Below are 27,977 nucleotides of genomic sequence, written 5' to 3'. Positions count from 1 at the left end.
AAAGCTTTTAAAGTGATGTACATCCTCTTACAAACCCACTGGAGGTTTTGGAGGAGACTGTGGTTTGGGGGAAAATGCATTCACTGCAGGATAACATCCATATGCCCCATGACAGAAGCAGCTGTGAGCAACAGTTTGAAAAAATAGCACAAACCAGAAAGATGAAATATGAAATGACAATTTTGGAGACCTAGTCCACTGATATATTAAAAATAAACCACATTGCATGTACCAGAAATACAGTTAAAACAAAACAAAAAAAACCATGATTTTGAAAATAAGATTTTTACCTCTTCCAAAGAGAGAATTCCTTTTTAACACAATGTTGTTATCACCTTAAAAAGGCTTCATACTCTTCCTTGGTTAACCAAAGATATATAGTGCAGGGTGGAAAGCTGACACACACATACACACTTCACAAATAATGCTGTAAAGATTATCAGGTGCCACTTTAACCAGCTAGGAAAAAAGAAAGTATATGTACCAGAGAAAATATGTTCTTTCAGCATGATTTGCTGTCTGACAACCCCCCCAGCTAACTCAGAGTATCACGTTTGTATTTGAAATTCCCTACACGCTACAGATTCCATATCCTTTTTCATTTCGTCCAGGAGCATTGTTTCACTAGTGCTGAGTTACAGGACCATCAACAGGAGCAGATGCATGCTGACTGTCTGAGAAAGTGACGGGGTCATTTGCACTTCAGGCTGTTAACAGGTCACAACCACTGACTTCTCTTGAAGCTTCTGTTGTTCATCCAGCACAGCCTATGGCAATGACTACATGCAGTTTTAGAACTGCAGTTAATCTCAGTATGAAAACCTGGATTCTGTTAGAAATGTGTTCAAACCCCCTTGATTTCAAGCAGATATAAGCATGCAGGTAAATGCTTCCCTGACGGGAACAAAGTAATATCCAAGTTTGATTCTGCGCTTATGCAAACTCAAACCATCCAGTTTATCCTGCAAATACTAATTAGTCTCCAAAAATGTGAAACTCCATTTAGTTTCTATAATTCAACATTTAGAAGGCATGTCAGTCCACACCAGGTTAATATTTTTTTCTTATCTGTTGTATGTGCATGTAAGAAAAAAGGAGCATATGCATAATTTGCCTAATTTTATTGTGAACTATATGTACAAATATAGTTGATATAAGGTTGCTCACCCGTAATTTGAAATAATTTAGCAGTTTCACAGTCACAGAATTGATGCATTTGTCTTACTGAAGAAAAAAGTTTATTTATTTTTAAAAAAGAGTCCAAATAAATTTGAACATTAAAAGTTTTTCTTGTGTGTCCTAGATATCTACAGAGGTCAGTGTACTGGGCTGAGGGCATCATAGAGCCTCTGCGCAGCGAGTTCCACCATTTCACGAAGGGAGTCATCATCTTCGCTTCCTGGCTCACAGTCAACTGTCTGGGAATAAAAAAAGAAGTATGTTAGGAAAACTAGCACTTCCTATTCCTTTTCAGAATATCAGGAATGGTCATAAGGGGAAAGGAAAGAGTAGCTACACAAATTAAAACTAAAGTTATCTAGAGTTTTCAGCTGCACTGCGTATTTTTAAATGGTCCTCCAACATGTGAAAGAGTTCGGTGAAGACTTACGGAAGTCTTGCTACAGAACAAGAAAATTAATTTCATGTTTTGTTAGTCACTTGCTTCAAAACTACTATGTGAAATGCCTATGTGAAAGTTCTGTAGATTGCATTTGATTCAAAATCAAATAAAAACACAATGTTCAGTCCTTGGAGATTTAATTTTATCTGTGGATTCATCTGCATTGTATTAGGTTAATATTGTAAAATATGGGGATTCAGAGATACTGGCACCAGTACTCCATCTCCACACTGATGTTCCCACACATGAGGTAACATTTACATCACAGTAGAACCCAAACATGATTATTTTATCACTACAACAATTTAAAAAGTCTCCACAGAGAAAGTATGGATGCCCCATCCAAACATGCAAGTTCCTCAACACTCAAACCAATCCCCTGCCTGCTCTCTCAGAAGCGAGAGGCAGCAATTACATGCTAATATTATTCACAATCCCGTGGACTTCCTAAGCACTAAGACAGTAACTTCTCGATTTCTTAGACTGTCTTAGCCAGCTACTGTAAGAGCACTGGGTTAAGAGTTAACATGGAAAGAAAATCCACATATCCCATCATTTAGTCAGATCTGTATTAAATAAGTTTTGATATAACATTAGATGAAAATGAAACCTAATGTTTTGGTTAATCCATTTGCACTTTTATCCAATCTATTTCTTTTTTCTCTATTGCAAGAGCTCTTTTCATCAGTGCTGTATTTTTTCTGTACTACGTATATATTGAAATCTAGCTTACTTTATTATTATGAAATGAAAAAACAATGGCACAGGTAGCGTTGTATGTTAACCACAATACCGTAACCTGCTATCCTCTTAATGCAGTTTTTGGCCGGGACCAACCTTTTCTTCTGCATCTGCAGAACACTTAAAATATTTTTTGCCATCCCTAAGAACAGCACCTGAGAGCTACTCTAGTGGATGTATTACTGCTACCCATGTTTTTAATGTGTTATTAATAAGTACAAAAGGATCGAGATGACCAAAAAATTTATTAGCATAACTCCTACTGAACACAGCACAGATAAATAAAGTGTTTCACTGTTCATACCCGAGTGTCCAGAGAGACGTTTGCAGTCTTTCCATCTACTGTGACACACAGAACAGAGCCATCTTTTGAACTTACACAGTCTTCTCCAAACATATCCCTAAAACAAAGGCCAATACATGTAACACATGGACAAACAGCAAACTTATGTGTTCTTTCCATTAATCCTAGGCTTCCAAAGGCATTTTGACAGCAGTGTATCTCCTTTCAGAAACCACTATTTAACCCACTTAGATAAATCAACAAGTAACAATCTGAATTATTATGAGAGAGGGTGTCACATAATAGTAAGGATTTTACTGAAATAAGTCTCATCATAAATAAAGAGAAGGATTCCTTTGATTTCAAAAGAGGTAAATTTTAAAGTCATGATCCAAATTTTTTTTTTTTCTTTAATAAGCACTCATAGTATAATTAAAAACTCTGTTTCTGGAAGAAATAACTGGGTCCTGGATTCAAAATTTCAATGATGCCAAGGACTTTTTTTTTTTTTTTTTTTTTTTTTTTTTTTTTTTAAGTACCTCTGTCTCTATACTTAATTCCTGGCTTTCACAGAAATTTGACTGATGTCAATTTGCATAGACTATTTTAAAATAACTTAAACAAGTAAAAAACAGTAACAAATTACTGTATTCACATGATTAACAGCAATCACTTTCGTTTAGAAAAATATACGTCAACTTACTGAAGCATGATTTCCATTCTCTTGCTGTACACATCCATATCTACTTTTTTGGAAATTTTTTGCACTGCAGCTGAAAAGAAAAAGTTATTTTACTTTCACAGACATTTGCTGAGAGGGAAAATTGGCTAATTGATATATAACCTAGTTCCTAATTGACTCTCATGAAAAATAACCTAAAAGCTATGCAAAATACATGCATTTAAACAATTCATAAAGAAAATGTATTTAAAGAAAAGATGGAAGAGTCAAGGAAGTGCTCACATTTTTTACATTTATGTTCCCTGTACTTAACGCATTTTAGAATAGTAAACTTTGCAAGTCTAATTCTCACTCTTTAATTCTCTTTTTTAATTGTTTACACTTATTCCTTTTCACATTTCCTTTATTTAAAAGTGAAAGTAATCCATTTTCATCACTTGTATATAATCCCTCCACTTTCTCTACCTGTAGGAAAATACTGCATCATGGAGCCCAAGAGCATACAGAGAACACAAAGTAAAACTGGAGAGCTAATGTGAGTAGTAGTAATAAGCACAGACATTCCAGGAATGTGTTCCAACATACAAAGGTTGGAATAAAAATATTGATGCTAGTTTCAGACTTCATTTCAAAATCAAGAGATAGTTTGAAACAAGTAATTTTCTTTTGAACATAATCATTTAAGTATTCGATGATTAAAGGAGCAGGAAGTTGAACAAAACAGACCTAGCAACTTGAATTTATTTAAAAGAAGGCTATTTAAAAACTAGTTTTCAAGATTTCGTAACCAGCTAAAGAGTTCAGTGAACTGAACACAGCAGTAGTTAGAATTTCTTTGAAATTCTTTGGAAAACTTCATAATTGCAGAGACTAAGCAAGTGCATTTAAAAAATTTACTATCTCTTAGATAAGATGCAGTAATAATGTACTAAGCAAAGCAACCTTATATTGGAAACCATGAAGCAACATGAGAAATAATGCAAAAAAGGTATTTAAATATAAGTAGAAAAAGGAATTAATTGTGGGAGAAAAAAGCTAGATACTGTCACTACCAACTTGTACAGATAAAGCAGAAAAGTCGTCAGATATTACAATCAGAATTTTTTAAAAAATGCAAAACAAATGTGTTTTGTTTTTTTTCAGTCACATAAAGAAAGATAGAAAAAAATGAAGAAGCTAAAGTACCATCCAAAAATAAAATGGATATTTTTGATTAGTTTATGTAGATCAGAACATGAGGGCATAGCTAGAAGCGCTGATGAGAAGATACATACTAAAAATAATCACAACCAAGATATGAAAATTACACTCCGAATTTGCTTAGATCAAGTGGACTGTAAAACCTTTATCCAAAAATAGTGAAAGAACTGCTGTGTGAATTTCTCAACTCAGGAGAAAGAATTTTTAACAGATTTATTGAGACAGGTGTGAGACTAAACACTTAACACCGTACAATTACTTTTGTATAACACCCAATGAATATAATTTTGAATTCTGCTTCCCTGACTTCACCCAAACTCGAGATAAATAACTCTCTAAGATGTAAACTCAACTGCCACTTATTTCACAAGGAGAGCAAGGGTACACAAAGGCAGAATTTAATAATCTTTGTAAGATCTTTTTAAGTAATAATAATGTATATTCCAAGTAATGATGCAATTAATGGCTTAAAAAAAGTGATTTTAAACCCTAGATAATACATTTTTTAAAAAGTATTTTATTTTGATAAATGGATTATCATTGAATTATCGGTCTTACTGCGTTGCCCAGCTGCCAGCATTTATTCTCCATGTCATAGAAGGGATGCCAACCCAATATTCAATACCCACTCCAGATTCTTAGCATAGTGTCATACATATGCAAAAACAAAACAGTGGAACGAAAAAATATAAACTGTCATCACTGATAATCCCAACAAAATTCCTCTAATTCTTGAACAGCAAAGCAAAACCTGGTATCTGATGACACTATCACTACCCTGTAATACCACGTGGTTACAGGGTCTTAGTAAGTGTAACTGTGAAATTAGTCAGGCTTTCTATAGCATAACCTACCTATCTCTTTCTGTTGTATGGTCATTGGAATACCACTCATGAATGGTAACCATAACTTTTGAAAAAGAATCTTAAATATTTAAATGTTTATCAGGAATTATATAGTTTAAATAGTTTATATACAAAAAAGAAGAGTAAGGTTGCATTTTCCATAGTCAGCTATAAGTTGATGTATAAAAGAAAGTTTCAACACATGAATGTGCTACAAATAAAGAAAATCAAGTTGTAATTCTGTATTTAAGTAGCAAGAAATCTGAAGAAGTTTCATAACGAGATGAAGCACAATAATGGAAAATCTATTACAAGGCATTACATCCCTTTAGCTTGATATCAAAAATTAAGAAAGCCTCAGTTAAATAAACATACACTAAACTTACTACCTTTCTGTATTTTAGGATTTGACTGAACTTCCAGTATCACTGTTGTCACGGTGTCTGCATACATATCATTAGCAGGATTTGCCACCCACTAGAAGATAAATATATATATATATATAATTTGAGCATATTATTTGGGCTGAATGAATAATGCAACACAAAAACAACATTCATGGCATTCTTTTATTTTTTCCCTGAATTCTAGCTTAAAATGACTGTCATACATTTATTATTTTTAACTACTTGTAACTTGATATATTCTAGTAACCTCCCATGAAAAATTCAGGCTGCTGAATGTTTCTGAACACACTTACGAAATAGTTACTCATTAACACAACTAGGGGCTGTAGGGAAAGGAGAGAACACCATCTGACCTGATTTCCAATTACTATTTGCCAAATAAAAAAGGACATTGAATCTGCCATTAGACTTTTGAGCAACTGCATAAAAAAAGGAACTTGCTAAGTGAAACAGCATGCATCAACACAGGGCCATAGCTCAAGTGAAACTTTACTTAAAACATTTAATCCTGCATGGCATCAATATGATACTATTCTACAGAAAAGAAAGTATTTGTTTCTTCCCCACCAGTGCCTACCTCAAGGACTACCATGCCTGGCTCTTGGATCACGGTAATATTTTTGAAAACCTTCAGGGCTGGTTTTTGTTGGATTTCTATTTCTTCTACATCACCTAAGAAGTAGCAACAAATGGTTAGCAAAGATAAAATTATACTGAGAACAGGACCAATTTTATCTGCATAAGAACACAGGTCATTTTAAGGATGAGAGGGGCTGTCTATTATTATCACAGCAGTTCAGAATCCATTTCTAAACCTGAAGTGCTTACTCTCTTCCCTCACCTGGTAACATTACTTTCTTTATTGTTTTGTCTTTTTTTTTTCCTGTATGTAATATTGGCCATTTTACTTTTATTTTTTTTGGATTCTTACATTTGACTGCCTTAGTACACTAAGTGACCTGAGTGCACCAACCAGCTCCTCCTCCACCCTTAAAGGATAACCCATTGTTTACACAAGTTTACAGCATGATTCAAAAGCATTTTTGTGTGAGGTAGCATTCAGGCTATGAGATCCGGTGATACGAATTTGGCTCTGTTACTAGGTGACTGTCATGAAAAGAAGAATTCTGAGCTTCAAATCTGGGAAGGCACCCTAGAAAGTGTGCCTGCTTTTGATGAACTAGGACTGGAGCTGCCTCTGTCCTTTAAGAAAGCCAGACAGAGGCTTCTGGATCAGAAAAAGCCAAGAAGGCTAGATTCATCCCTCATGGGGAGGGACAAAAGAGGTTGTACGACAAAGTTTTTGTCTTTGTTTTATTAATTAGATGCCAATAACCATTCTATTTTGGGGCCGGAGACAAAAGATCATTTAATAAATTTTTCATCAGAGTATTCACTTTGGGGCCTGATAGGAGACAAAAAATCATCTGAAACTCTATAGTGTTAGATGCTCGTGATTTTGTATTACAGCTACAGTAGGATCCCTATAGAGGGTTAGTCATGCTCATGAACTAGATCTGGCAGAAGCTGCATAATCTAATAAAAGTTTTAAAACATAAAACAAATTGTGACACTTCGGTTACTGGCAGAGCAAAGAAATTTCCACTCAGAAGTTCCCTGAGGACTGTAAGTTCTTTTAAAAATTGACCACCATAAATCACAAACATTTCCTTCCAAATACGCACCAGTAAGCTTTTGTAGCTGGTAATAAAGGAGATTGAAAGGGCCGGTATATGGAATAGCTTGTGTCTGTGTTACAGTGCTCATAGCCAAGTCTGTATAGTCTGAAAGAAATTTTAAAAGAATGTATTAAAAATGAGCTTTTTTAATTTGCTTCCTAAAAAAAAAAATAAAGTTGTCACTATAGTGAAATAATTCCAAATAACCACCAAAACATTTAGGAAAGAGGATTGAAAAGGACAGTTTGTAAAGAGCGTCTGTTGTGAGATATATACACTGTTTGCAGTTAAGGAACCAGCAAAAGCTTGTTATTTTATCATATACATTACAGGCAAACAATGAACTAGGACAGCAGAATTGCTTTCCCCAAGCTCTTTTGACCTTACTACTCCATTTAATTACTCTTCTGTTTTGAGAATACATACATTTATTTGGCAACATACAGCATAGGAAAAATATGCAGTATTTTCACAGTATCATGATTTTTACACTAAGAATTAATGACATTTTAGAACTGTTCAAATTGATCAAGGTGCTCTTCTGCTCTCACTGGTACCTACGACACATATTCAAATATAGGAAGAAGTTTTAAGTAACTAGAAGGAGAAAAAAATTTTGCTGCTTTTCTTTCAGAGAAAGGACAGAAAAGATCTTAAACTTCAGAGGACAATGAATTGAATGTCTTCTCACTTCAACAGTTCAGTACCTTAGGCAAAACTAAGCCGAAGTAAAACTAAGGTGTCCACTAATTACTTATCCAACACAAAATAACAGGAAAAACAAACAGTACTGTATGTGTTTTAATGACAGAAGGATGCAGTAAGTTTCAATCGCCCACTAAGCACATTACTCTCTTTACTTACTGGAGAGGTCACATGGAGAAAGGATATGATAGTTAAAATTTCTTTTAACTAGGATTCCAGAAATTCTCTGTCCTTGTTCTGGCTTCTTATCTGCTAAAGATCCCATCACCTGAAAAGAAGAAAGGCATATAGTGCAACAAGACAATCTGAAGTTCTCATAGCTTAAAGCTAACCGTGGAGATGAAATATAGGTTCCTCAGAAAAAACAAGCGTGGTATAGAATTACTGTGAAAATAAAGGAAGGTCAGCATAAACATGGACAACAAAAATCTGGGATGTAACACAAAAAAGCTTGAAAGAGTAAAATATAAAAACCCGAAGAAGTTTTTTCTCCAGTGGCTGCCACAGAAAACATACATGCAAATCATATTTTGTAAACAACTCTAGAATTCTGCTCACGTAACTCCCAGAAATAGCCAGGTGTCCTAATTTTCAACAACGCTTCCTAGTTTTCACACAAACTGAGAGACGAGCACTGTTACCTAGTGAGAAGAAATGCCATTCTAATCTTTTCATACGTCTAGGAACGACCTGGAATTTTTTCACCCTGAGGTAGCTGAACACCAGAGCAGGCTGCCCAAAAAGGTTATGTAGACATTGGAGGCCTTCAAAACGGGACTGTGCAGGGCTCTAAGCCACCTGCTGTAGTTGGTCCTGCTTTGACAAGAAAGTTGGACTCCCTCGGGAGGGCTCAAAAGGTTCAAATTAAAGTCCATAAATACAGATCTCACAAACAGAAAAGAGGAATTACACTGTACAGAATTTTTTATCACAGAACTCTGGGGAAGAGCCGATTTCTTTTCAGCACAGCACTCCAGCCAGTGTGGTAGCTACCTGTGCACGGCAGTGCATTGGACCCTGCTCCAAAGATGTCATTAGCAGACAATTAACACCTTGACCCTTCATCTTAAGGTTGTGCTGGAGTTCAGATCTATAATAACAAGTCCCCATTATCTACAGGTAACTCCAGTGCACAAAGCAGTTAGGCACTATATTCCAGTTCTACTTCTAGGCTTATAAGGACTCGATAAATTAAACCGTGACATTTTACCTGTCAGTAACACCAGTGCCATTTTTTAGCATTGATTCTATAAGGAGTTAAGATTAGGTCCTTATTAAATACCAGTTAATCATTTTCATTCACTCTTCCTTCAAACTTATGTACCATGAGAAAAGTGATGTTAAATTCAGTTGAGTCTAATAGAAGTTGGCTATTGGGGACTAGTAATCAAAAAAGGGCCTTCTTTAAAGAATCTAAACTACATTCTGATTAGAAGCATATATACATATCTCTATGGTTTCTTGTATATATTAGCGTTTACTTATTTCAGTATTTAGATTTTGTTGTAATATTTAAAGATTGTATCACCGAATATTATTATAGTAGTTTAAATGTATCATATTTCTTGCTACTCAGAGCACATGCATATAAACTGGTAAAATATTCTCTTTAAGCTGTTTTTTAAAAAATCATTTGATGAAATACACCGCACAGTCATGGCTACAAACTTTCTTCTGCCAGACAATCCTTTTTACAAGGATTTTATTTTACAAGCTGTCTCACTGATTAAAGTAGCTGGAGACAGCATTTCTAAATGTCTGATTACAGTCAAGCATGTAATTATTTAATTCAGCCAAAGCAATTATTCTCTTCTAGTATGTATAGATGGAATGGGTGTTTGACAGCATCTTCCTGAAATGTAAATGAAATCTATTACATTATTTATGCACAGAATTCAGCGCTCTAACATGACTGGAATTGATGTTCTTTGTTCGGAGAAAATTGAGGACTGCTGTTTTGGATCATACAGCAAAGGGATTGGGATGATGGGACTGAAAGCACTAGCAGATTTGTCGATAGCAGCATAGATTTAGGTTGGCAAAAATGAAAAAAAAAACAACCCTCCCCCCACAAAACAAAAACAGCCAACAACATTCACACACCGAGTTCCTGTAAAACACATGCAATACAAAAGCAATTTAAATTAGGGTCTTGAAAGAATTTTAAGAATTTTAAAGAATTTAGTTTTTAATCCAGAGAAAAATACTGTTGCACAGATAAGAAAATACTAATTTTATACCTTGGCAAGTTTTTCTCCTCTGAAGTTTAATGTCACAGCTTCGGTATTCCTAGGATTATGAACTTCTATGTGAACTTCATCGTTATCTTCATATTCTCGTATCAATGCTGCTTTCAACCTGGCCATTTCATTCTGCTCGCCATGAACTAAAATCTGTAAGAAAGACAGTTTTCCTTTTAACATAAGGTATTTGCCCAACCAGACATGTTTAGTAAGCAAATTATCTAAAACTGCCATTTTGTACTTCATCTTCATGAAAATGTGCATTTCATGACGACATAATATTAGTTCAATTATTCTACGTACAGTTCTATGCTTGTGTTTGAATTCTATGCATTATTCAAAGGCACTATACCTCGACACTATACGTAGAAAAATACAAGCAAATAAGTAGAATGCATTATGTAGATTTCATGTCACTTTTCGTACATGAACACACTGTTATATTATGAAAGGAAGTATTAACTTCAGTTCAACCATAAAAGTTAGCTTTATGTTTTTGTGTTTGCATGTAGATAGATACATACATATACAAATAAATGTACAATTCCCAGATATCCCACAGACAGACAGTCAAGAGCATGTTCATCTTTACTTCGCTAAGGTAACAGTGAAAAAAGGCAAAGTCTTCACCTTTTATTACTCAAAGGATAGGGATGCTGGCTACTGCTAGACACCAATCGCTGCCTTGATGACTCAAGGCTGTGAACTGGTTTGATGAATCCCACTCTGGAGAAATGGGCAGCATGTATACTAACCACATGTGGAGGTTTCAGGGCCCGGATAAACTCACTAGTTTGTTGATAATCTGTGTGAGCAGAGAAAGAAATGTAATCCACAGACATCTTCAGGGGGAGTTTTTGCCCTGACATAGTTGTGATCTCTTCGGGTTCAGACATGATGTGCTAGAAAAAAAGAGCACTTCTTTAAATAAAAAATTAAAGGCCTCCTGCAGACACCATAAAACTAAAGCTTTACATTTCAAGTATCAACGAAATAATATTGACAGACAAGTTAAATGTGAAGAACTGAAAAAAAATCCTCAATTTTCACAAAACAAACAGTCACAAATAAAAAAAAAACATGCACAACATATAAATTTCATCTTTTACATGCCCAGCAGATTTGGGAGTTCATTCTTCTTCCACATACATCTCTATAAAATTTACACTAAAATTGTAACAACTGTCTGATTTCTATCTCTAAAGGCAAAACTAAACACCCTGGTTACCCCTGGCTGCTAGAATTAGGAAGGAAGGATTTCATTCTCTACAAGCAGACAGTGGCACAACATGCACAAGGCACGATCTATGACACGTAAGTAGTGCTAGATTTAACACTGACTCCTCTAGCACTGGGGCTAGGGCTCCCCCTCTCAAAGATCTAAGCATGGAGAAAAGTACCAGTCATTCCTTCTCATGACAAGATAACTGCTCCTAGAAAAGCTCATTTTCTATAACATCACTGGAAATGGCCATATGCAAATTTTCTGCATATTTCATTAGTAAAGTGCAGTTAACAGCAATCTTCTCCCTAAATTGAAATAAAGACACCTCCTGTTGGCCAATTCTTTTTAAATGCAACACGCATACTAGTTTGTTTTAAGAATTCGTGGTGTGTTAACAACTCACCTTAGCAAGTGTTCCTTCAACACAGTACCCGGCTATAATTACTCCATTCCTCTTATCTGTGCACCAGCTCTCAAACAGCTCTCTGGATAAGCCACTCTGCATCATACCTGGGGAAGCCATCACCACACTCGGGCCGATATCATCAAAATGATCCATACTCTAAGTGGAAAACAGCAGGAGCATCAGTTACCGTAATCCTTGAACAACAGAGAAGTAGAGCCCTACATTCACAGATTAAACAGCATCCTCATAAAAAAGCTCTTTGTAGGAAAGTTCCTCCTACTAATGCCCATAAGGGGCAAATTATAAGCATACAGATCAATACTGGAAGAAAAGCTGGGATGTAAGCTCCCCTCATCCAGCCCTCTAAACAATGGGAGAGCAGAAAATTCAGATATAAACCTGTAACTATCTATCAATCTATTAGGATATTACACATGCAAACTATTCAGCAAATATGAACACTTCCATCATTGTTCCTTTAGTATATGACAACCTTACCTTCAGGTTACTAATATGCTTGAAAACAAATGGATTGTTGATGTTGATTTGCTTGCGGATTTTGTCATTCATGGCATTGACATATGTCTGATAAACTGCCATGCACTTCTTTGCCAAAGAGGAGGCATAGTAAATAGGGATATCGTGGAGTTCTGGGTGATTTTGCCAGTATTCATCTGAAGCAAATAAACAAAAGTACACATCAAACAGCTCATAAACACAGCATTATCTCTAAAATGCAAACTTCTCAGAAGCGTTTATACTTTTTGTGAAACAGATTTAGCAATGTTTTTATCATTTTTATTATAGAAAATCACAATCACGGTCTGTTTTTTTCATCTGGCCTACTAGAGAAGAAAAAGCAATCACCAACTAAAAATGTATGTAACTCTAATACAAACAAATGGACAAGAAAGAGATGAACTTCAAATATTTTTGGCCAACCCCAGTCAGTCACCAGTTTCAGCCACAAGGGATAAGAATATGTGATACTACACAGCACTGAATTTACTTTTACAACAAAATAGGTTCTACCACACCACTGCAAGAAAGCTTAAATATCTCTGATAAATATAAGTTATAGATCTGACAGCTAGAGACATCTGCACATAGATGTGTTAGTGGGAATTCACTATATCAAATTTGTGTAAAACAAATCCACTGAGTTCAAGGAGTGAAGGGATTACCCAGTTACATGTCTGGCTCCCTTTATTAGCACCAACAGTTATATTTTACAAGCTTAACTGAAACAAAAACAGGAAAAAAAATCCTCCCCTAATCACAACTTATCTTTCTCATGATGACAGTAGCGATGACCTTTACTAAACATGAAGAAGAGATCTGAATGCAAATATGCACGCCTAACTTACTTGTTTTCTCACTTGGGTACAGCTCTGCTAATATAAAACATATTTATATTGCAAAACAACCACCCCAAAAGAGTAGTATGCTCTTTTGGCTGTATTTGTACATTGAAATGATACAGCTTTAACCTAGCAGCTTTGGTCTGCAGACAAAGTTTTCAGAATATGTCAGAGCAGCTCACTGTCATGAATATCTTAATAAGCTCAAATGTAAGGGGGAAACAGCCGATAAAAGAAGGCCAGTAGCAGGATTTACTCTAATATCAAGAGACTGCGCCCATCATCATACATTTCTGTATCATAATAGAGTATCTTATTTTTTGTCAGACACATATGGAAGGAATAAAAACACAGAAGCCTGTGGGTTCAGTTGTGTACGCATGTGAGATGCAACTGTATTTTCTACCTAATTAAGCATCCAATTGCATGTCTAGCTTTAGTAGATGTACTTCCAAGCTTTCCTTTAGAATGTCACTTTACTATCTACACACAGCAAGGAAAAACCAACAAATTCCAAACTAATGGCTACATGAGGTTCCAAATGTTCAGTTTTTACCTCTTCTATCAAACAAATTACTCTTGCTAAAAGGAAGCCCAGAAGCCTGGAAATACTTTAAAAATTGTTATCTCTGAAGTACCTTACAACAACTATTTCTTTTATTATGACCACGTATAATTTTTTCCCTCCATTTTGCCCTTCTTAACAAACCCTAATTTGCTTTCCCATTATGATTAGAAATGCTAGAAGTGTCTATGGTTATGGTCTTCTCAGCTTTTCCTAGAAAGATTTCACGTAGGTTTGTGAATTAAAGGGCATATTTTTTACTATTTACTATTTTGTAAAACTTTGGAAGAAAGTTTTACCTCTTTTTAGCAAAACATTTTAAATAGAACAGTCATGTTTTCATTACTAACTTTGCAATCTGTAGTAATATTTCCTATTTGCTGAAATCCCAGTTCAACAAGATTTGAAGGCACATATTACTATGGAATTACCTGTTCCTTTCTAGGTCTCCCTTCTAACTCAGATAGTTAAGCTGCCTGTCCTATAAACGCATTTCGAAAAGGCTTTTTGGGTGGTTTAGTTTTATTTTTATTTTACATTTGAACAAACAATATTACGTATTCTCAAGTAATTAACATACTGAAAAATTGCTGAGAAGTTGTTTAAAAAAATTCATATACTTGGAAGACTGCACATGAAAACATTCTCCTTTTTTATATGCCTTTTATTAAGAGAAATTGGAAAGATACATACCTAAAATTAGAAGTAGTTCTTGCGCTCGACCCAGGGCAAACACAGGAATAAGACCTCTACCTCCTCTATTTACAATGTCATGAACAGTATTGCAGAATCTTGCCTCTCGCTCTTCCCTTTTCTCATGAATATGAGTACCATAGGTGGACTCCTATGCACAGAGAAACCTGGTATTAAAAGCACTGACACAGACTAATTCCTGATCTTCTCTAAATCCGACAAATTTCATAAAAACACTGGTGTTACCATGCAGAAACAGAACCTTCATTTTAGAATTAAGGGCCTCCATTTGTGTGCCATTACATTGCATGCATTAAGTTTTCAGTTTTACAGTATTTGGGGCAGAATGGGGAGGGGAAAGAAGGGAAAAATCAACCACCCCCCACTCCAAATTCCCATAACCACCTCCTCCACCAAGATAAATAACCTTCCCCCCAAGCTCCTGCCCGTGATTTGGAAAGAGATCCTTTAAAAAATAAAAATAAAATAAAAGGTAGAACTACAAATTTTGATGCTTCATTTAAGAGGTTTCAATTTTACCATATTTTCCTAACTGAAAATGCTGCCACTTCTTTGATGAACAGGTTATTACATTAACACAGCTCACTAGTGGAACATGTAGCACAGTTTAGAAACACCTAGTCTAAAATACGGGAATTGCATAAAAGATAAGATTTTGATGTGATTTAAAATGTAATAATTATCAGTTACAGAAAACAATCAGAAGGGACACAACAAATGAAATATTTACAGCATTACTCTAGAGGATCCCACAGGTCATTCTGAAACAAAACATTTAGGTTAGGATTTATTAAAGAAAAATATCTGGCTAAATTGGTCTGTACAATACATCTAAGAAACACAAGCTGAAACTTGGTAAATCTCTTGAAAAGACATGTCTAGAGGCTTTTGGAACATTATCAGAAGAATTATAAAATGAAAATTAGTTGTTAAGACTTTTTATTACAGTGAAAATAACTGTTGGAGTGTTTTGAATGCTCAGGTGTTTGGATATTGAACACCAGTCACATATTACCATTAAACCTCCACTGTCTTTCTCATGCCATTTTAGTTCTAATTTACTAATACCCCTGTACATATGTAATTATTAACATAAAGAAATAATTTTGTAAAACTTACAATTATAAGAATATCTGGCTTAATATTGGGAATCTCAGCTGCCATCAGATGTCTGTCTTCCTGTCTTGAGAAATCACCTGTATACAAAAGCTGTGAGACACAAAGAGCAGCAGTTATTCTGGGTACAGGTTCTACCAGTTGAGTGTTTTTCTAAAAAAGCTGTTGTATAGGATTTTTTTTTTTAAACCGCAAAGTTAATTTTAAGGAATGTATGATAAGAAGGTCATCTGTACTTTAACTAAACACTCTTCTGATGCGGTGCTTAGAATATTAGCTCACCAGTACAATAATACATATATTTTAACTATAATAAGTGTATATTTTAATTTGGTATATAAGGGTTCCATCTTCAACATGTTGCATATATGCACTTGCCATTAAAAGTACAAGCTGACATAACAAAGTACAGTAGGTACTACTTGGAAATACAAAGTAGATAAATCAGCATTTACACATCAGAATGCAAATGCAATGAATAACCCCTTTTCTTTTTTTTTAATTCTTTCTAAAAATTTCTGATGCTTACGAAAAGCCTGTAGTCAAACAGATTTTCCAAATAAAATGACCAAGTTCCTTATTATGCCAAGAAGTAATTAATAACCATTGGCAATTTTAATGGATTCTTAACTGCAGGGTAGAATGTTCTAAATGATCATTTCAGAACTGAACATTTTTTTACTTAATCATTCCACTGATGAAAAGGTGAACAGTACCAGAACACAGAGTCAGCAGTAGCAGATAACTGGTCTACAGGTAATCTATCGCATTCCTCATTTGCTTCACAGGGAAGCAAATAAAATAATGGATGTTAAAACCCAATCTGTTTCAGTCATGAATAGAAAGAGTGAAATCTCTTTCTCTGTCCTGCCTTAATCAGAAGAAAAAAAAAAAGGCAGTAAGATGTCTAAATTTAATTGTAACCACTATAAATTCAGTTCCGCATCTATACTTTTTGAAAGTTATTAAGCCTGAAATTCTCAAGCGTTATAACACAGAAAAAGTCCTACCACAGAGCAAGCCTTGGGGCCTGTCTTCCCTCTTCAGGGCTTTTCTTAGGCAGTGATTATCCTACTGAACTCCAATTCATGAGATTAGTTTTGGATACCTGGCATTGACACAGAGCTATCTGTGATTATAGGATAATTTATTTAATCTCTGTGCCTAAAATTAATAATAATTCTATTTCTTTAGTTACTTTAGCATTAGAATGTCTTGACAAAAATGTAACTTGCGTAATTTGACGAAGGCCATTTACGCACCCAGATGGGCAGACAGGATAAATCAGAGTTAGAAAAACAGCCACCAGTTTATAGCTTTTACTAAAATGCAGCTTCAGTAAGACTGCCTCAGCTATCAGCAGAGCAGCAAGGAAAACCACAAATTTACTGATTCCAAGTCTGAGTCATAACTCACTCCCATAAAACCCAAACTTATTACCTGGTTCAATACACAAATGTCACTTGCTTGTTTTATTCAATGAGGAAACACATGCTTTAGGTCAAGGCCTCCCACCTGCGTGCCCAAGCCTGCCTGACAGCTCCAACCATAGCAGCAAGGCTTGGTGGACAATAATAATCAATGACTACATTAGAATTCAGGCTATGACTACATCAGAATTCAACTGTGTAGCAAAAAGAAAATACCTTTACACCAGCTATTTCAATCATAAACATGGCTGCTCCCAGAACGTGGCCTGCGTGGTAGCACCAGAATTTGATTCCTGCCACTTCTTTCACTTCATGGAAGTTGATGGTCTCAATCTTGTCCATGCTTTCTTCAAGGTCTGTTTCTGTATATAGCATGTCATCCGCTGATATATTACTGGAAAAATGAAATGGCTAAATATCAGCTAGTTTTACCAGCTTAGATTATATAGCAGTTGAAAAAAAAACGTTCCTGGACTTTTCACCATTGAGAATAAGACTCCCATTCAGAAATGTCATGTCTCCATGGCATTAGAGACATTTCTTAATTAGAAATCAAGTCCAGGAACCCTAATGTAGTTCACCTAAGCAGAGTTAACATGTCTCTTTAAAGGCCACGTTACATTAATCTTTTCAGTTTAGCATCTGCTCTGCATATACCAATCCTCAAAAACCAAAGCAAACCCAACCACTTTTCCCATTGGCCTAGAATAAACAAGTTACAAGAGGATTGTTTTATCACATTTCTGATGCAAATCTGCTGAGTTGAGACAAGCTCAGGACCACTGCATTCACATAGAAAAGATGTGCTCAAGGCATGTTAACAGACAAGGGGAAGAAAATTAAAAAAACAAACAAAACCAACACCATGCAAATAGCAGCATTCTTTGTACCTTTTTGCCTAGATCTAATGCTTAATTTGACCTTGTCCTGAAAAGTGGGTTATATCTTTAGGGGCTTAAAATTCACTACTTCTGCAAAGCTTAAGAAAAAAACCAACTGTCATTAAATAAGATCAAATAAGAGCAATTAAATAAGACAGAGTGAGTAAAGAGAAACAGATGGGGGTGGAGGAAAGAGACACTAATAGATTCAAGGTCCAAATAAGGCAAATGAAAAGAATAAGAGGAAACAAGGTAAAATTTTGTTTTGATTGATAGGAAATTATTTTAGAGACACAGTATCCCTGAGGCAGTAAGCTGATTCATTATTTCTAATCTTGCTATTTGTGGCAATGCCCAGGTTCACCCAGCCTCCTTGGGCAGCTTCACCTTAAGTTTCCCATTGGGTATACATGGGAAATAATTCAAGGTTAAAGAGAAAACCAACGGGGCACCTTACCTGACTTTGACATAGTCTGAAAGAAGCCATCTGTAAATAGCTTTTGTGGCATGAGTCATAAATGTCCTTCCTTTAAAACTTGTTTTCTGCAAAAACCATGGTAAAGCTCCACAGTGATCTAAATGGAAACTTAAAATAGACACGTGAATCCCATTAATAAGTTACCACTACACAACATTATCATATAATTCATTACTTTACCATATTGACATAACATCATGAAAACTGTCAACCTCATTGTTAACTATGCTGGTCTATATCCTGTACATCAGCGACTGGAAACACAACTGAGAAAAGGAAAGAGTAACACAATAAATTTGCCATTAACTATGAAGACTTTTACAATCTTAGAACTAACTTTTTTTTTTTTTTTTTTGTAATTTACAAATTTAGAGGGGGAAAAAGGAACAGGAACCAGGAACACAACGAATGTCTAAGACAGAAGAAAGCTAATAGAAGCAATCCTAAGTTTGTACATAGGAAACTTAATTAAAACATGAACTATTCAAATACATTTATTTGGCCACACTTCTAATTTGACATACTCTAAGGAATTACTTTTAAGATACAGGTAGAACAAATGTATATCACCAAAGCTCAGTACTATATAGACAACTGGTTATGACTGGTTAAGTCACATACAAACGGCTCTCCTCACCTCAGCCAGTAAGTGGTATTTAAAGCAGACTCAAAGTTTGCATAAGTCTCTAAGAACCTTTTTCATACAAAGCCAAAAAAAAACCCAACTTTTCTTTAGTCTTTTTGTAAAAAATTCATTCTAGAAGCTGTCACGATGGTTAAAAGTGACTGAGCATCCTTTATTTAAAAGAAGTTGGAAATTAGAATTTTGCCGTGCCACTACCATCTATGTAACACTTAATTTCAGCCTCTCAACCTACAAGTGAGTGTGGCTCAGACCATGACCTCAGTGTATTTGTTCTTCTAGGTGCAACTTACTGACTTATTAGGAGGAGATCTATCTCAGCAGGGTCTATCAAATCAATGTAAGGAAGAGCATCCATTCCTTCCAGTCCAGGATGGATGCCACAATCAAGCTGAAAAAAAAAAAAAAAGTAAAAAAAAGTTAAAGCTTCACAAAATCACAGAATGACTGAAAATGGAAGGGATCTTGGGAGGCCACCTGGTCCAACCCCCCCCCCCCCCCCCAACAAAACACATCAAAAACCCCTCTTCCATTCTGGCCTAAAATATAGTTACGAGAAACTAGTAACCTTTAGCATTACACAGAAAAATATTTTTGTCCTCAATCACTGCTTTTAGCATCGGATACCACATCTAGGATGCCTGTCTGAATGATTTATCTTCACGGGTGAACAACTTTTAAAAGGCTCCATTCTTTGTATATAATTTTGTACCTATGCAAGCTTTCATCCATACTTCAACACTACCTGAACATACAGAACTGGTATCCACAAGATATTTTAGTTACTGTCTGAGAAGACACCTAAAAAAGGGGAAAAGAACATGTATGTGTTTACACATGGCTGCTTACACCCAACTGCAGCCTTAGGTTCCAGTGAAACCTAATACATACAGATTTTAGAATTCATACTTAAGACACATATATTCTGTTGGGGATACGGATTTATTTTACAGGACAAACCTTGTAATGCCTACTATCACATATGTTATATTGTTCCAGAAAACTAAAAAACCTGCCTCTTCTGGCTGACTTCAGGAAGGAATTGGATTTAACCTGTAACATCTTTTTGTGACCTGAAGTACTGTGACAAGAGGGCGTACAAGTCCGTTCATGAAATGATTACCATTATTTTTCTTCCTTTAAATTCCAGAATAATGCATGATCTTCCTACTTCTTGGCCAGCACCTCTGCAAAAGGACATCAACGTTACCAAGACTCAAACAACACACAGCCTATAGATGTGACTGCACATTAGGCGCCTTTTGGGGAATTACTTTTCTGTGTTGAAAATACGGACTGCAGAGTATGTTTAAGCTCAGACATTTAAAGTAACTCAACAGCTACGTTTATCTCAGAGGAAATCATAGACTATTTAATACTGGAGGAGAAAAAATATCCCTAGTTTTGGGAAATGATTTTGGCCTTCCTGTGTTTACTGCACAGCTGCCTCCCAAAACGCTGAGATGCGTAACGCACGCAAAGCTCCTCCAAGAGTAAATTACTGTGGACAAATTACTCTTGGGACGTTCCCGGGGAACACCTTGTATTAGCATCTTTAGCAGAGGAAAAAAAATATATATATAACGAGTTAGAAGCCCACAAAAGGGCTCGCTGTTGAAGCGTAAAGGGCAGAGAAGGGCCGAGTTTTTGCTTCAAAGCTGCAGGAGGAAGGGATGCAATCCTCCTAGCATAAGCCAGGTGATATGGGGGAGACTCCAAGCTCGCTGCCCGTCGGAAAGCGACCAAAACCCGAGAGGGAAACCCCAAAAAGTCCCTCTGGAGCCGGACCCCCCCGCCTCCCCTCAGGCCGCCTGGAGCCCGATCCGCCGGCGGCGGGACCCGGCCCGGCCCGGCCCGGCCCCGCGGCTCTCACAGGGGCCGGATGAGCAGCTGGTCGCTCTCCTCCGCCGGGATCAGGGCCTCGGCTTTCCGCTTCGCCGACATGGCCGCTCACTCCTCCTCTTCCTCCTCCTCCTCCTCCTCTTCCTCCCGGCCGCCCTTCCCCTGCGGGCGGAGCGCTGCGCGGCGCCGGAGGTGAGGTGAGGCGAGGCGAGGGAGCGGGGGGCTGCCGGGGGAGAGAGGTTTTTGGGGGGCTGCTTGGGAAAAAAGGGTTTTGGGGGGCTGCCCGTGTGTCCCCCGAGGCACTAAGCCTGAGGTGGCTCTCGCCGCAGCCTTCAGGAGCGCCTCGAGTAGCTGAGGCTGCCCCTGGCAGTGCTACAGCGGCTTGTTCCTCAGAGCTAGGGGCCTGGGTGGTTTGTTGGGTTTTAAGTTTGTAATGGAGGCGTAATCTTTGGGTAGGGTTGCATGGGATGCATGAAAGAAGGCAATTAAGCTGTAGTTTAAAACGATAAAGTCATCCGATGCTTCTAAGTGAGTAAAAACACTTTAAATTTTGTCTCGTTTCTGTGTGTCTTCATATTTATATGTATTTATCATATGTGTGTATCATGTAAGTATGTTTATTATATATGTATGTTCATTATATGTGTATTATACATATTATTGATATAAAGTGTATATTTATACGGATTAGAAACTCCAACAGCTCTCGAAGCTAGGCAGCAGCACTTTGGGTGGATCAGAGGAATGGGGAAGTTTGAGCAGAGATCTTGAGGGAGTTTTCACCAGCCACAAATTGAAAACACCAAAAATTTTTCTGCTTATGTTCTTAGAGCCGCTAGCTCAGTGGTTTCTGGGTTTTGTACGCTTTGGATACAGTCAGGGTGGTGTTTGCAAGGAGCTCCTTTCCTTGATGATACGAGAGTTTAATTCTTACCTTTCCTACTACCTAGAGTGTCTTCATTGATCCAATTATGAAAAAATGTTCAGAAAAGGAAAAAAACGACACAGCAGCAGCAGCTCACAAAGCAGTGAAATCAGTACTAAAAGCAAGGTAAGCTGAATTCGGGGTGTGATCTTTATGGAAAAACTTTCACCTGTTATGAGCTGACAGTCGAGTGGTTCGCTTGCACTGATGCTAGGATGTGATTTCATAAAGTACGTGTTATAAGGCCCTTGTGTTCTGAAAAGACCGCTTGGTTATTTCCATAGTGAAGCCCCCAAGAGCTTCTTCTGGCAGCACATACTAAGGTTTGGAAGAAAAAGTAGTACGTTTGTTCTCTAGTGATAACTATTGCCTTTAAGAAGGTGCCTGGTGCTAGGCACCAAGAGTGAGTTTGTTCTTCAGTATTAATTTGTTACTCAGTATCTCTAAAAGCTATTCTTCATTTTAAATTATGTGTCCATTTTGTCTGATAGGTTTTGGAATGATCAATTGAATATTCTGGATTTTCCAAGGTGCCGTTTCACTCCCCTTGCACTGCTATGTTATTTCAAGCATTGGTGACAAGCATGTAGTTGTCAATTTCTTCAAGTTAAGATGCAGTACCAGAAAAGTCTGGACATAACCTTAAGGTTCATTTTCTCTTTTCTTTTATTTCCACCTTATTTGAAATATTTGTGGACTTCTAAAGGGCTTCTGCTGAATTTGTATCAGTCTAACCTACAATGAGGCAGAAAGATAACTTCAGGAAAAGCATAGACTTTTTGGTTTGTGTTTTTTCTTCCCATTTTGCAGTGCTGCTTAAGTAATTGAAATATAAGTATTAATTTATGTTTAAAAAAAATGAGGCAGGGCATCTAAAAGCAAATTGTTAGTATGTTCTCAGTAGCTTTCTGATGACATTTATCTTCTTCTTAGTCTGTAGATTCCAGTCTTGGAGGACTTTCCAGGTCTAGTACTGTGGCTAGTCTAGATACAGACTCCACAAAAAGTTCAGGTATGTAATCAGAGTTTGAGTAGAAATGTATGGAACAAAACTAACTTTGTATGTGTTTATCTATGACAGCAGAAAATGAAAAAGGTTAAAATACATATTTTTAATAATGGAATGAATCTGTTAGCCTGTTGACTTATGCATGTATAACTTCAGGCTTCTAAAGTATCTAGCACTGAATCATTTAGTATTAAGTAATTGTTTTTAAAGTAACATGTCTAAGTAAGAAAAATTCAGTTAGCTGCTTTAGCAGTCTGTTATACAGCACAAATCTGATGTAACTTTTTGGGAAACTGTGTTTCATGCTCTTACAAGTTCACATTTGCACTGAAGTAAGTGAAGTAGGAGCTGATTTTACTTGTTCTTGATTACCAGATCACAGTGTATCACTGTTAAATCAAAGAGTTCATTTAAAATTATGTATATAAAAATAGAATCACCTTTCCTGTGTTTTCTGACTAGGGTTGTTAACTGCAAATCAGAATTAGTATAAACAAGGCTGTATCATGGATTCATATAAAATTATAGTTTTACCAAGGGCTGTTCTGAATCAACTTGGGCCAGTTCATTAAAGAGAGGTTTTAATATACTGTGATGAGGTTAAGTGTTTGAAGGTCTGCAAAAAATTGTGAAACTTAGTAAGTTAGCCCCACTAACACTAATTAGAATAGAATTACTGTTCACGAGCTCTTCAGGATTGCTTTGTTTTATTTTGTTGCAGGACAAAGCAATAGTAATTCTGATACATGTGCAGAATTCAGGGTTAAATACGTTGGTGCCATTGAAAAGTTGAAATGTAACGAGAGCAAAAATCTAGAAGGGCCATTGGACTTGATAAACTACATAGATGTTGCCCAGGTAAGTGCATTACAAAAGAATACCAACAATGTTAGAACATCTTAAACTTAGGTGTATTTCCTTCATGTTATTATGTGATCCAACATCTTTCCTTATAAGTTTTATACTTACTAGAATAAAATAGCTTAATTTAAAAAATAAACCCTAGTCACTACACTATGATCTCAAAAGCTGTACTCCCTTCCCTCCTGTTGAATAACTGGGAAGATGCACCCAAAAGCAGTTGTGAAGAAGCAGACTCAGAGCCAAGATCCTTCTCACGAGTCATTATGGAATGTGTCCCACCTGAAAGCTGCTGCATTGTCTTCAGCACAGTTAGGATTAGAATAGAATAGAATAAAGCAAAGAAAATCTCCTCCAGATTTCATCAGTACTATAGAATAAGTTTTCCTGTAGAGGAAAATGTCGGATTCTGCTTACATCCACTTACGAATCTATGACTAAATAACTTGAATAATGTTTGGGTCATCCTTGCCAAACTGTTTGCTTGTACATTTTTTTGTACTAAAGCTGTAACTGGATGTTCTGGTTAGGTAGCTGATGGTTTGTACCCTTAAAAGCACAGAATGTCTATTTATCTTAACAGCAGCTTGACACTTCAAGTATCTGAAACTATTTTTACAGCCAAATACAAAAGTGCTGCTAGTGTGGAGCTTGGATCACCCAGGGTCAGCGCAGGGTAACAGGGCCAACCTCCCCACCCACCTCAGATTACAAATTCCTTTCTGGATTCATGCAGTGCTTCACATAACGTCAAGAGATTGGGCTAATGCAAGAATGTCAGACTCCACACGCTAAGATACACTCAGAGGTACGGATGTTGCTAATCCAGCGGACTGAAGTACAAATAAATATGTTTTAGACTGTATCTTCATTGTTCATGTTCTTCTGTCTGCACTAAAGGCTTTTGTTTGTTTCCCTCCAAAGCAAGATGGAAAGTTACCTTTTGTTCCAGGTGAAGAGGAGTTTATAATGGGAGTTTCCAAATACGGCATTAAAGTCTCAACATCTGATCAGTATGTAAGTGATTCACAGCAAACTTTGGTGAGAGTTGAAAAGTGCTTTCTTTTATTTCCTGACAGATAATCAATCTGAGTGACCAAGATGTCACTTCTGGCTTGAAGCAAAGTGGGTTTTTTTTTGTTGTTCATTTTTTAAAAAAAGCTCTCACAGCAGCACCACTTCATTTCGTATCTCCTTAGGGCTCTGTATTTCCCTTGTTGGATTTTTGACGTGAATCCATTCCTTTTGACAGAGAGCACCAGGCAAAAAACAAGAAAGCTTTTATGCTCTGGGCCCATCTTTCTCTGTGGCTGTACTGCCGTCCTCACATGTGGGGAAAGGGACATAACGTGCCCAAGACCATAGGTTCCTCGGCCTGAGTTATTAATTCAATTCCTGTTAGTGTGGAGGAAAAGAAAAACGCATCCTTGAAAAAAGCATCTTGTCTTCCTCTTCAAAGTTCCAGCCTTGTGCTGCTAATCCACGAGTGTGAGCTCACTCCAGCACTAAAACCTCGTAATTCCACTTCATTGATCAAACCTATTTTTTGTTTGCATTATTTCCTACGTGTACTTTTTGTTCCTTTAGTGCACTTCAAATAGTTGTTTCGCTAAAAATAAAGAGCTGGTCTCTTCCCCAGGGCCCTCCAGTTGCCTTTGTATAACTCTGTGTTGCAGTCATGTGGTTTCCTTCTGGTCGCCCTCAGAGCCCCAGATACTGTAAATACTTGGCCTTACAAAGTCACGACCTAACCCAGCAATGCCTGCTCATAAAAGCCTCAAGTGTGAGAGTGGTGGATAGCATTGCTCAACAGCTGAATACTCTGAAAGCCTCCTTTCAGAAAATAAAACACTTGTTTCCTAATACCTGGGAGGAAGTATAGCATTTGGGCCTCACGCTTCTGTTTTTGCTGTCCTCCTAATTTCTTAATTCTCAGTAAGAACACGGGTTACGTTATTACTTACAATTCCTTTGTACTCTGATAAAGGTCAGATAGGTATTTTTAAGATTTTTTTTTTGTTCATCATTCTTCTGGCTTTGAGCTGAAAGCATGCACAAGCTGATAAAGCCTTATGTGATTAAGCTAGCTTGCGCTGGCATTTTATTGCATTGCATTCTGTTTTCCAAATTTTGGCTTTTTGCATTTGTGCCACTGTTGACATTTAATTTGTCCTTCAGTGCGTTAGTACACCTAGCTCTTTCAGAGAGTTCCAAGATGAAAAGGTTATTTTCTCTGCATTCATACGCAGGCCTAGAAGCAGTATGACTGGAATAAAACAGATGAGTATCATCAGTTGGGTAGGAGGGCTTAAGAAGGGCTTTGTCGGGTTGGTCTGCAGAAACCTTGTACCGAATGACATCAACAAATCTCTTTTTGCAATGGCCAAGATCAGACGTGGAACTTGCCAGTAAAGCAAAAAGTACACTTCATAAAACTTTCTTCCTCAAAGCCGACCTGCTGCCAGGAAATAACGTGGCAATGAGCAGGTTAAGCACAGAGGGTGACTGAGGATAGGTGGGAAACAAACGTGTGCTTTGGTAATATGGCTAGGAATACAGGCCACATACAAATGCAACTCAAACAAGCAAAAATTAAAGCCAAAATGATGTTAAATCACCATGTAACAAAAAAGAATAAATTCTTAATTAAAATAGTTATGTTTTTTTTACCAAGGAGTACTTTTCTCCTGTAAATAAATCTGAAGTATTCTTCTGTCAGAAAGAGAATCAAAATGTGCAGAAAACTGAAATAGCTGTTGCAGTGCTCCGCAGTAACTCTTGTTTGCCCGCCGGTTTCAGGATGTGTTACACAGGCATGCCCTCTATTTAATCGTACGGATGGTCTGCTATGATGACGGTCTGGGAGCAGGGAAGAGTTTACTGGCTTTGAAGACAACAGATGCAGCCTCTGAAGAATGCAGCCTCTGGGTTTATCAGTGCAATAGTTTGGTAAGAGTTTGTTTACAGTCTTTAATTTAGGTATCAGTATTTTAATTGTAAAGGGAGGAGCTAACACTGAAGAAGCTTGTGAAGCCTTTTTGGCAGAAGAGGGATTGGTCAATTTTCAAAGAGTATAAATCTGTCCCGGCTAAGGATGGGGGAAAAGCCCTGTGGACTGTATTTGATCAGCCTGAGGAAAATCGCCGTGTTCCCTAAAATTGCCAATAGATGTGCATCCCTGAGAAGGCTCTTTGCAACCCATAGTGCTATTGTAGCTGCTAAGGACAATCCTCCATTTGTCTTTTCAAAGACAAAACCCTTTTTAAGATGTGACAGAGCAGGGAGTGATTAAGTAACAATTCTGGTAATGAAGCATGCGTTTATACTTATAGGCAAGGGAAGCGATCTCCTCTTAAGAGCAGGAGAATTCCTTGTCAGGATACTATGATATTATTACGATATTATTACAGCCTTAGCAGCACTGGGGGAACACACGAGCTGACCTTCTGAATGCTAGCGTCATGCTACGATTAAAGCTAACAACTCTGGCTTGTTCAGAAGAGCTCATTTCAAACAGCTTCCCGCATGCCATTGCAGACCACATAAAATGGAACTACTCCACTTTGCATGTCTGCCAAACAAATGCTTTAAATGAGTCTTGAGAATTTTAGAAGTTCTTCAGAAAGTATTAACGTGCCTGCGTTTATGCACTACAGGAACAAGCACAAGCTATTTGCAAAGTGTTATCTACAGCCTTTGATTCAGTTTTAATGTCGGAGAAGTCCTGATTTTCTTCAGCAGCACATGACCGTGTAGTACAAGAGGCCTTTGTGTGAGGAAGAAACGGGGCTCCTTTGTGATACCACAGACTGGCTGTAGCCACACACAAACTTAGAAAAGACTCGCTGTGCAAAAAAGAGCCATGCAACCTTGTACATGGTACTTCTTCATTCCCCAAACGTGACTTGAAGAAACTACTCCACCTTCAGTTTCCAGGACTACAGAAGTTTGTATTTAACATGATATTTTTTTTGCTAAATCTGTTTTGTATATTGATGTCGATACTGTAAAAATGTAAAATAAAACTGACACTTGCTTCTATCTTTTTGTCTTAAAACCCATTTGTTAATATAAAATTCAGTTCTGCTTGACATAGATCTTAAAACAAAACAGCA

At 36.9% G+C, this 27,977-nt stretch overlaps 2 protein-coding genes across 7 annotated transcripts; one reads left to right on the top strand and one right to left on the bottom strand.

Annotated features, from left to right (window-relative positions):
* Nucleotides 1–1,106: 1,106 nt before the first annotated feature.
* CPSF3 (cleavage and polyadenylation specific factor 3) lies at nucleotides 1,107–21,237 on the bottom strand. Its single transcript, XM_048071306.2, has 18 exons — nucleotides 21,099–21,237; nucleotides 20,349–20,412; nucleotides 19,519–19,616; nucleotides 18,562–18,690; nucleotides 17,440–17,617; nucleotides 15,797–15,886; nucleotides 14,657–14,807; nucleotides 12,536–12,711; nucleotides 12,035–12,193; nucleotides 11,162–11,308; nucleotides 10,404–10,556; nucleotides 8,323–8,431; nucleotides 7,465–7,563; nucleotides 6,357–6,451; nucleotides 5,762–5,849; nucleotides 3,349–3,418; nucleotides 2,667–2,763; nucleotides 1,107–1,418 (listed from the first exon to the last, which is right to left on the bottom strand). The coding sequence occupies exons 1-18, from the start codon at nucleotides 21,167–21,169 to the stop codon at nucleotides 1,317–1,319; spliced, it is 2,076 nt and encodes a 691-aa protein (XP_047927263.1). The 5' UTR covers nucleotides 21,170–21,237; the 3' UTR covers nucleotides 1,107–1,316.
* Nucleotides 21,141–27,903, top strand: ITGB1BP1 (integrin subunit beta 1 binding protein 1). 6 transcript variants are annotated; one of them, XM_048071310.2, is made up of 7 exons: nucleotides 21,141–21,264; nucleotides 22,018–22,118; nucleotides 22,926–23,004; nucleotides 23,723–23,859; nucleotides 24,787–24,879; nucleotides 26,662–26,811; nucleotides 27,519–27,903. In XM_048071310.2, the coding sequence occupies exons 2-7, from the start codon at nucleotides 22,047–22,049 to the stop codon at nucleotides 27,588–27,590; spliced, it is 603 nt and encodes a 200-aa protein (XP_047927267.1). In that variant the 5' UTR covers nucleotides 21,141–21,264; nucleotides 22,018–22,046; the 3' UTR covers nucleotides 27,591–27,903. The 6 variants fall into 6 exon arrangements, with proteins under 6 accessions (XP_047927267.1, XP_047927269.1, XP_013028054.1 ...); XM_048071312.2 differs by having other exon boundaries at nucleotides 21,241–21,259; XM_013172600.3 differs by lacking the exon at nucleotides 21,141–21,264 and adding an exon at nucleotides 21,287–21,595.
* The last annotated feature ends 74 nt before the right edge of the window (nucleotides 27,904–27,977 follow it).

Source organism: Anser cygnoides, chromosome 3 (genome assembly GCF_040182565.1).
Source record: "Anser cygnoides isolate HZ-2024a breed goose chromosome 3, Taihu_goose_T2T_genome, whole genome shotgun sequence".
Taxonomy (NCBI): Eukaryota; Metazoa; Chordata; class Aves; order Anseriformes; family Anatidae; genus Anser; species Anser cygnoides.
This window is presented reverse-complemented; position numbering and strand designations above follow the sequence as displayed.